This window comes from Verticillium dahliae, genomic scaffold (assembly GCF_000150675.1).
Source record: "Verticillium dahliae VdLs.17 supercont1.42 genomic scaffold, whole genome shotgun sequence".
NCBI classification, from domain to species: domain Eukaryota; kingdom Fungi; phylum Ascomycota; class Sordariomycetes; order Glomerellales; family Plectosphaerellaceae; genus Verticillium; species Verticillium dahliae.
This window is the reverse complement of record NW_009276956.1, coordinates 37,813-48,458: the sequence shown is the minus strand read 5'-3', so window position 1 is coordinate 48,458 and position 10,646 is coordinate 37,813. Positions and strand designations below refer to the sequence as shown.

The following is a 10,646-nucleotide window of genomic DNA, read 5'->3' as shown; positions in this document are numbered from 1 at the left end:
TATATCTTCTTATAATAATATTAAAATTAATCTCTTTAATATTTTAATATTTATTATTCTAAGAAGAGGGATCCTATAATCTATAAAATATACCTTTAATATTTAAGAGATTATTAAATTATAGGAATTAAAATCCTTTCCCTCTAGCTTTAGAAGTCTTTAATAAACGCTTCTAAAAAGTAAACTCCTTTTATATTTCTATATATATTTATTATTTTAATAACCTTAATATTCTTAAGATCTATAAATATTAAATCTAATAATCCTAGGAATTATAATTCTATATTATTTATAATAAAATTTATATTAAGATCTTTCTTAACCTTCTAAATAAAATATATAATATTAATATCCTTTAGGATAATATTAAACTCTTATTATAGTTTTTTAGTATTCTCTAGCTCTATTATAGAGCTAGTATTATAATCTAAAGAGCTTATTATAATTAAGTTTATAAAGCTCTAGTATAAGTAATTAATTATTCTATATACCTTTATTTTTCGGGTTTTATAGTTAGCGATATAGCTTAATAGTAACTTTAATTATAAGAGTCCTAAGATATTCGAAGTAGATGGTACTCTTATAGATTATATAATAAAGGAATTCCTTATTATTAAGCTTATATAAGAGTCTTAAAATACTTAAAAATAAAATAATACTCTTATAATTACTTATAAAGTTTCATCGATAAGCTTATATATAATAAATATATTATTTATAAGATCGATCTTAATTTCTCTAGCTCTAGCTATTCTATATTATATTAAATATAATATTAATTAATATTAAGAGGGCTTTATTATTTATATAAACTTTAATTTAATACTTTTATTATATTTATAAGCTCTAAATAAATAATATATTTAATATAAATCTTATTATAGTTAATTCTTAATTAATTATCTATTTCTCTAAGTTACTACTATTTATATAAGTTAGATATACCTATCTACTCTTAGCTATTACGTAAGCTATAGTTTACGTGCTCCTGAGAGTAGTGGATCCTAGATATCCTAGATATTACTATCCTAACTATAGAGTTCCCTAATATTAGTTCAATAGCTATTTAATTATAGAAAAATAGGGTATTTATTTAGTTATTTAATGATTCAACTTATTATATTTAATCGGGGTGTATTACTATCTCTGAATGACCACTACCTACGCGAATTAGATATACCCATCTGATTCACTAATCACGTAACCCGTGACTCACGTGCTCCTAAGAGCTGTGAATCCCAGCTACGGTGATCACCATATCGGTGATCAGTATCCTGATCACCGCCCTAGGGAATCCCCTAATATTAGTTCAACAGTCATTTTACGGAAAAGCCCGACCGTGAAGGTTGGGAGCGCATCACAAGCGACAAGGCATGGTGCATTGAATTTCTACGACAAGGAAGTGAGGATTACCCACCATTCGTCTCTCGAGCCGTATCGAACATACACGTTGAAGCCATCAATCTGTGGCCCTTCTGCATCATCCCAAAACTTGACTCATGGGCTTCAAGGTAAGGCCGTGTTGTTATCCTGGGAGATGCAGCCCATGCTATGCCTCCTACCGCTGGACAGGGTGTTAACCAAGCGTTTGAGGACGTCTACATGCTTACCATGATCGTAGGCAGAGTAAACCAGGCCGGGGACAGTAACTTGCGCTCTGTGCTGCATGGGTGGCAGCTCAAGCGGCCAAGAGCGAGTTGATCAAATTCTGGAACTCAATGCAAGCATCAACAAAAGAAGATTGCCAGCAAAAGGCGACGAGATGGTCTCTCAAGAGGCTTTTGATCTGGATTGGCTCTACGGTGTGGACTTCGAGGCTACGGTGCAGGAAATCTTGTTACAGCCAATAGTTGTTCCAGCGCCGTTCTACAATTGAGTTCTGTTGCGTTTCTTGCAAGGAATGCGCATATTATGATTCTCTCGCGTCATTCGCACCCTAGACTTCGCGACGATCACACCTTCGTAACGTTGTGATCTTGTTCTCGACATCAACAGCGCTGCATATGATCCACCTCCGTCTGTATCAGAAGCGCATTCGTCTCTGTTGTTTCCTATCAGACGACGAAATCCCCAAAGTTGAACACCACGTCGCCGTCAGGCGGCCTGTGTGACAGCAACGTCCTCAGTAACTACTTCAGCCTACCATCGCCTAAGCAGTCATGTACAAGCACCTAGTAGAAGTAATATCCATCTAAAAAGAAATAAAGCCTCAGCTAGTACAAGTGTGATGCAAATCGCATCCCCAAATTACGGTTGTAAAGTCTCGTTATCAGCCTCATCGATGAAGCATGCCGCCTCGGGGGGGCTTTGTGCTCGTAGTCCTGCGATCATGTCAATGGTGATGTTCTGGGCAGTCATCAGTCATGAATGAACAAGGTACGAATGTGGAATGACTTGGGCCTTGTAATAAGCGACAGCCCTAATAAGCTCTCCATGAGTCCTCAATCCTCAATTATAAAAGCATGCACAGCAAAGACAAGATGCGCTAGTTGTGGCTCTAATGCTTAGCGGAAAGATGCTTTTAATTCCATTGCCAAGATTTCTCAGCAAAAATGAGAGATGGCTAATAATAGATCAATCTCCCTCGGTGCGGGTGGTGAGTCAGTGACTCAAACCTCTATGGACTATCAAGGGAGTCCACACATAAGGAAATGGAAGTAGGCCTCGAATTTTGTGGAAACGTGGTCTGGCATTTTCTTTCGATGTAGCGCGGGGGCCGCTCGTGGATAGCGCGGAGGCCATGCCTCACCATAGCGTAAGTATGCCGAGGTTCCGTCGCCATGATTGAGATTGTACGAGTTTTGGACAGTCTCATTTCCCCTCAATCGCATAGACCAGTCAGTCATCTTTGTCGTGAAGCTGGCCTCGCTCTGAAATGACGTTTTATGTCCGTGCCCCTAAGCTACATGAACCGGCATTTTGACCCGTTCTGTGCCTCAGTCTTGCGGATACTGTGCCTGGCAGATGTAACGGACATGCGTCAGATGAGGGTGCATGACCGAGGCCTTTATATCCATCCAGAATCCCACAACGACCCTGGGGTCCGTAGGGCTGTCCTGAGCGGTCCGGTTCAAGCTGTGTAATCTTATTTGAAATGTTAACCTGCATTTTCTCCCAGGCCTGGCAACCACTCCGCTCCTTCGCATCGTGAGTTTCTGCACGCGCTGCGGCACAAGGGCACCTCATTTCATTGATGCGCCAGAACTAGCAACGGTGTGTACGTCCTCAAGGCAAGCTTTGCTCGGTCAGCTTCTTGGGCACCATCGCCGTCGTCTTACATGCAGTTTGACCCTAGCAACAATCGGAGTCTCGGCAACTCTCCAATAGAGGATGGTTATCCTGCGCACCTATGGTTGAAGTCATTTTTCAAAGTGCTATGTCAACCTTGTTGCCAGGACTTCAGAACTCGGGGAGCGCTCAGGTGGATCCTTGAAGAAGTCAGCAGCGTGCGGATGTCAATCCCAACCCAAATTCTCGTGATGGATGTCCACGTGCCAAGTTGCGTCCTCTTCTCGACCACAGGAGACATTCTAAGTGCGAGTATCTGTTCGTCAGGGCCAAAACGTCCCCCACAGGCATGAATCGACTGTTCTATGGGGATGAACTACACTAATCATCTTGTCGTCTGCTGGGAAGGGTCGGCTCCGCATCTGCGTCAATTTCATTGTACGCTTGCTTGTCCTTGCCGTATGGTGCTGCAAGCATGTTTGGTAGCCTCGGTTGGTCGCGTAGCGAATCCTGACCGCTTGCGAACCAGCAAATACCGCCAAGATACTCCGTCGCTGCCTGCCCCCCTAGTCTGTATGGCTCTGTCTTGATTGTTCTAAGATGGAAGAATCATTATCGACTCTGAATCAACTACGATCAAGAATCGCCATTCGAGAGCCTGTCCAAAAAAAAAAAGAAGAAGAAGAAGAAAGAAGAAAAAAAAGAAGAAAAAAAAGGGAAACGTCCAGCCAGCCACGCATCGCCTTCGTGGATGCGGAATGGGGACCCAGCCGTTTGTACACGGCAGATCCAGTACTATTGTGTCCAAGTCAGGGCCTTCAGCGTGAATGGTATTCATCAGACCAGATCAGCAGCTCGCTAAGACGATAGTTTCTCGAGCTAAAACGATAGAGGCCAAGGCATTCCAGCGTCCCGCACGCTAGGTGTCTTTTCCGCGTGTGGGCAGTTCAGGCGAGCACGCGGTCGCCACATTCCTATCTCGACCGCCCAAACCGGTATGTGGCGGGCTGATGGTGTCCCGCCCACCCTTGGAACGACCCAGGCCCTCCTTCGGTTGCGATAGCCTCAGGGCTACCTTCTTTGGTGGCTGAAGGGCTGAGCGCACCATATCTCCGACCTTCAGACGAGCTTCTGGCCCCTCTTGGTAGACTTCATCCAGCCAATGGGACCAATTCACCACGGACTGTGCCCCTGGACTCCTGGACTTGTCGACATGCAAGCCGTGCCAACCCTGTCACACATCGATCCATTGCTTCTGCGCTGTCTCAATACGTCCCCATTTGGGGTTCGGTCTCGCCCAGACCACGCGCGAAGGTCGCTTGAGCGATGTCCCGATTCGAGACCCTTCATTTCTCACTGCAAGCCATCCAACACCCATCATCCTCGTGGCGCGCACCAACCGATGGCGTTCCTAGCTGGTAAATCGCCCTTAAACAGCCCAGGCCCGCTGCCTGGGCTGTCGGGGAGGATGCTGAGAGGTCTTTATGCACCCATCCGACAACATGAAGCGTTCTGCCATCCATCTGCTCTGGCTCGCTGGAGCTCAGGCTCTGACTGTGCCTCCTGCCATCACCCTGACCGTCGATCCGCTGCCTAGCGACTATCTGACCTCGTACGCCAAGGATGATATCATCCCGACTGATGAGACGGTCACGGTCAAGGCCACTGTTATTCCAACCGGTACGGCGCTGTTGCTGCCAACACTATCAGATGTCGAACCCCACACGACCGGTATCATCGACCCCGATATAGAGTCTCTGACCAAGGGACTGCTCTTGACCACTCCTATCCCTTCACCGACATCGCTGTTGCAGCCAGTGGCGTCGCCGACATTGAAGAAGAGACAAGCAAGGCCACCGACTCAACAGCTCGAACTAAGGGCTGGAGGTGACATTTTTGCTGTACCAGTAGCAACAAGTGCTCCGCCATCATCCATCGTCCGGCGGACTGATCATCCAGCGCCACGCCTGGGAGTTCGCAAGTCAGGCCCCATCCAAACTAACAAGTTCTACTCCAACTTTTTCCTCGGTGACCAGACCGGCCCGACCTACACGTTTCCCTACTCGATCGCTTGGTCGAGGGGCCAGGGCCCGGCAGCGAGCTGGGGCATTGCTATATCTCACACCGAGCCGAAACAGCGTGTGTTCGGTCCTATCGAGTACAACAAGGCCAATGCGTACTACATCAACCCAGTTGGCATCCAGTCGATGATCCTGTCGGCCAAGGAGCTCGGTAAGGACACTCTTCTTGCTATGGACCAGACGACCGCGTTTTCCGCTCGCGTTGGACTCAAAAGGAATGCGGCGTCCCCTCCTTCTATCATCTTCCCTCTCATTCAGGGCATGGCGTTCGTCACTGGCCAGTTCTCAGGCGCTACCCCCATGATTCAGTCGGGTGTCTACATCCGTAGCATGGTACGGGTAGCTACAAACCCCAAGACCAACGTGGTCAAGTACAATTTCCTCCTCGAAGATGGCACTACCTGGCGGGTTTACGGCCATAGCACTTCAGGGGCTGCGCTCGATCTTCAGGTCATCAACAACGGCCTGGTCCAGAGCAGGAACCGCTTCTACGGTACCGTTCAGATTGCCAAGGACCCGAAGACAACGGGCTCGGAGAAGGTGCTGGACGATGGTGCGGGTATCTATGCGACTGGTATCACCCTGACCGGCTCTACATCCGGCACGGTTGGAACATACTCTTTCAAATTCGCCAAGACTGGTCATCCCAAAGGCAACATCTACACTTACGCCCTGCCCCACCACGTTGCTTCTTTCAATGCCGATACCACAAGACGTATTTCAGCACTCAAGCTCCAGACACCGACAAAGGGACTCGGCGTCGCGATTCTTGGTTCTGTCTGGACAATGACCGAGTCCAACCTTCCCACCAGCATGAGCTTTTCTCCGTGGGATATCACCAGAGGGGGACGTCTGGCCTTGTCGACAGCCGTCAAGAACGCCATCAAGCCTGTCGCATTGTCTGAGATCTCGCAGGATATGAACGCCCAAACGAATCTCGACTCAATGTACTTCAGCGGCAAGGCACTTGCCAAGTTTGCTCAGATTGTTTATGTCATCAATGACATGCTCGGAGACAAAGCCTTGGCCCAGGCTGGCCTCAACAAGCTCAAGGCCGCCTTCGCTGTGTTTGCCACCAATAAGCAAAAGTTCCCCTTGATCTACGAGAGTGAGGCATTCCCCTTACCATCCACATCTTCAGCAAGCTAACAGGGGCAAAGGTGCCTGGGGCGGAGTCGTCTCCTCGGCGACATACGTCAACCGTGATCCAATGGCCGACTTTGGTAACTCATACTACAACGACCATCATTTCCACTACGGCTACCACGTCCTCGCTGCCGCCTACATTGGCTACCTTGATAAAACTTGGCTCGCTCAGAACAAAGACTACGTCAACACGCTTGTGCGTGATTATGCCAACCCAACCGTGCTGGATACCTTCTTCCCGCCGCACCGTAGCTTCGACTGGTACCATGGACACAGTTGGGCGCACGGCCTTTTTCCTTCACTTGACGGTAAAAACCAGGAGTCTAGCTCCGAGGACATCTCGGCCATGTATGCCATCAAGATGTGGGGGACCGTCATCGGTGACACGAACATGGTTGCCAGGTATGTACAACGTCAAGGCCGGTCAGGAGGCGCACTCCTAACAGCTCCCACAGGGCCGACCTTCAATTGTCTGTCATGACGAGGAGTCTTCAGCAGTACTACCTTTATACATCCGACAATACGGCCCAGCCGCCTAGCTTCATTGGCAACAAGGTAGCCGGCATTCTGTTCGAAAACAAGGTCCACCACACGACTTTCTTCGATCCGAACATTGAGGCCATCCAAGGCATTCACATGATTCCCATCCACGCGCCGTCAGGGCTCTCGCGGTCCAAGACCTTCATCAAACAGGAATGGGATACCTACTTCAGCAACGGTCGCATTGACAAGATCAACAACGCCTGGAAGGGCATCGCTTACGCCAACTACGCCATCATCGAGCCGGCCAAAGCGTACGCCTTCTTCAACTCGTCGTCATTCCAGCCAGCATGGATTGATGGCGGGGCGTCGAGAACATGGTACATGGCGTACTCGGCTGGTATGTTGACCCGCACATTTGCTCATTGCGATCTATGGCTAACAGCACTGCAGCACTGGGTGGACTGTAACATCAAGGAGACGTTAGTTGTACAAAAGCAATGTGGCGATCATATACCCGAACAGATCACCAGTGGTGCATCAAAGAAGACCTCAGGCGACGTATATAGGCTGATTAGAGGAGCAAGACTCCAAGAGTGCGGGAGTGAAGCCTAACTTGATCACGACAGATCAGTCTTATTTGTCTCATTTCCTTAGTAGCAATACCTTTGACCAGAGACCAGTGATAGAAAATCTTGATCTCTCCATTCGTCGAACGACACGCGTGTTCCCCATCCACCGAGTTCAGCCATTTGAATGTGAAATATGGGATTTGTAGGGCGATTGATCGGCAATCGCAGATACCACACTTGCCCGTGCTCGCAGCTGCTGTCATGGCCGTTTCATGATTCATTCGAGTGACGTCGAGGAAAGTGAAACGAGCAGTGGCGATTGAAACTTAGCAGTCAAGATGTCTAACCTCAGGTTTGAATGAACAAAGGTACTCCTAGAGTCAACATCTCAGCTGTCACTCTAATGGATCGCGACCCCCTTGTGCGATCATGGCTGCGTGGTACTCTTCGTCAGATTCGAGGTCAACTTTTATGGGGTGCGTAATCGGCAACATGGGTGTCCCATTCTCTTCGAGTTGCTTCAGCCGCGCAGCCGTGTCAGGCTTGCTCTTGTTAATGCTGTAGACCTTGATCCTGTGAGCAGACGACGTGACGTGCAAGCCCCAGTTCCTGTATCAGCTGTCAGATTGGTGTCCTGGTCCAACGACACGAGAGAACTCACCATGCACTCCTCACGTAGGTAGGCTGTGTGTTCATGGCATTGTCCCACGTTCGCACGCAAAATTCCAGCCAGCCCTCAGCATCTACGGGCAGATCAATTTCCCAGAGTCGCCAGGCCCAGAAGTACTTTGTGCTCATCTTCTGCCAAGGTACTTCGTACCAGACTGACCCGCCATCGCCGCTGACCTCCACTCGCACAGGCCAGTGGCCGCCGCCAGAGTAGGCCCAGCCGCGGAGCTTGACCTTGCCATCGTGGATGATCTGGTCCTTATCGCGGGGGCTCATGATGGCGGAGCTCACTGGCATGTCCTGAATGGAGAAGCCGTTGCTGAACTTGGCGTTCTGCTTGCCGATTTGTGGCGTGTAGTACAGGTATTCCTTCATCTGCACTGGTCCAGGGCTGGGGCCGCGTATGGCGCGAACTTGGTACAGCCATTTGGCGCTGCGGGCACCGATGTAGCCAAAGACGACGGCGCGAAGCGGGAAACCGTGCATCTTGGGCAAAGGCTCCCCGTTCATTTCCCATGCAAGCAGGACCTCGTGCGCCTTGACCTTGCGCCAGGGCACACTGACGAGGTAGTTCATCGCGTTGCCCTTCTTGAAGTAAGTGTCGGCGCCGCGGAGCTCAATGTCTGTCACGCCGTCCTGAAGGCCACCGCAGTATTTTATGACCTTTTTCAAACTGACTCCAGTCCAACGCGCTGTGCCGATAGCACCCTCTCCCCAAGGAGCGTTGATGAGCTCGTCGCCATCGCCTGGGTACTCGTGTATCTGCTCAATGCGGCGGGTACCAGAGCACTGCAGCGACACGACGTTGCTCTGACGAGGGAACAGCGCTTCGTTCTGAAGATCTGCCAGCGTGAGGGTTCGGGGGTTCTTGACGAGACCATCAATGTCGAGAGTGAACTTTTCAGGATCAATCTCGGGTACACCGCCATGGTTCCGGACAAAGTGGTCCTTATTGTCAGTGATTTCAGTCTCGACGAGGCGATCCTGGCGACTAGTCAGAAATTTAGGGGGTACGAGGGTGATCGAAACGCGCACTCTGACCGGTTCGCCGTTGTATGGGAACTGCAAGACATGGATCATGTCCTTGGCTTTCTCTTTTTGGACATATTCCCAGCTGACTCGAGGGATGTAGTCCAGGCCGCATGCGTAGTGGTACTGCTTGAACCGCTCGCCGGTGAGAAGTGGGTTGGTGTCCGGCAGTGGGACAAGTTGGAATTCTGGCGGCTGCGATGAGTGTGAGCCATGGGGCAGCATGCAAGGCCAACGACGGAGGAGCACGAACGTCCGGAAAATCATATTGCGCCAGGATCTTCTGCGCTTGCTCCTTCTTCTCGGGGTATTTCTCCCACTCGATGTAGCCCTTCCATCCTTCTCTCTCTTCTGCAAAGTGAGGAACATTGGTCTTCGCGCGGAAGGGAAGCGCGTGTGGTTCGGCTGGAGCCATTGTCACGACTGAGATGGCTGATATCTGGTAAGCAGGAAGACTTGGCTCGCGTGCGAAGGTACGCCAAGTATCGGGTCGTTGGCGATGAGTTTTGCAAGATTTGTCGCTTTTAAACATGCGTCAGATCCGGGTCGATGACATGAGGTTCTGCGGAACTCCGATCCCAGAAGTCCCCGGCCATCACTGTGTCGTCAGCAGCAGATGGAGCTGCTGCATGGGCCGTGACATCGACCCAATGAATATGAGTATCTAGGTGCCGGCTTTTGCGGGTGGTGATGTCATGCCCATGGTCGTACGACTGTTGCGTGGCTCTGTGCAGGTGCTGCCATAGCGTCACCAGTGCACCGTTGCCCGCATGTGCTGTATCCCATCATGTTGATCTTGAGAGTGAAGAGCCGGAGTTGCCGTATGCGCTCCGATTGAAGAGGCAGCGAGACGAGATGGCGCTGAGCATGTCGGGGCGGGGCAACTCTTTCAATGCGACGCAGGCCTCTCAGGCCTCTCAGGCCTCGCATAGCATGCATTAGCTGTCGGGCATCCTCAGCAGCATTAGAATAGGCCGGAGGGAAAGAAGCAAGCAAGCATTCATTCGACAAATGAATGTTTCTATCGGTCAGCTGGAGCGGCCCAAGCGGCCGGGTTGTACATGTAATACGAAATCGGTGCCGGGATATTTGTTCAGAGCTGAAAGGTGCTAATAATCAGGTCGTTCCCCAGCTTTAATTAGCGAGCTGTGGCTTCCCGTGTGCCTTCGCCCAGAGAGACTTTTCTCCCGTGAGGGAAAGGCCATGCAGGCAGTTGCCCCATCATCCCGTCTTAAGATGTTGACAGCCCCGCAAAGTCCCTTTCGGTCGACCGTTGGGATTTTTCTGAAGGGTTGAGAAAGGGCATCTTTCGCTCAGAAAACCCTCCCGCCCAGAGAGGGGGAATCGCGCCCATCCATGGCAAGGATGGCAGTGTCCCCCCCCCCCCCCACCAGGCCGGGTTTTTAAAAGGGGAGATGACCAAAGTTGGGGGGGGGGGGGG

At 49.9% G+C, this 10,646-nt stretch overlaps 2 protein-coding genes across 2 annotated transcripts; one reads left to right on the top strand and one right to left on the bottom strand.

Moving 5' to 3' along the window:
* Positions 1–4,730: 4,730 nt before the first annotated feature.
* VDAG_10514 (endo-1,3(4)-beta-glucanase) lies at positions 4,731–7,647 on the top strand (the record flags this gene model as incomplete). The annotated part of the gene is made up of 4 exons (XM_009659631.1): positions 4,731–6,417; positions 6,470–6,857; positions 6,911–7,335; positions 7,389–7,647. The coding sequence occupies 4 exons, from the start codon at positions 4,731–4,733 to the stop codon at positions 7,403–7,405; spliced, it is 2,517 nt and encodes an 838-aa protein (XP_009657926.1). The 3' UTR covers positions 7,406–7,647.
* VDAG_10513 (sulfite oxidase) lies at positions 7,544–9,620 on the bottom strand (the record flags this gene model as incomplete). The annotated part of the gene is made up of 3 exons (XM_009659630.1): positions 7,544–8,116; positions 8,169–9,400; positions 9,459–9,620. 3 exons carry the CDS (start codon positions 9,618–9,620, stop codon positions 7,903–7,905), a joined length of 1,608 nt encoding a protein of 535 aa, XP_009657925.1. The 3' UTR covers positions 7,544–7,902.
* Positions 9,621–10,646: the final 1,026 nt, after the last annotated feature.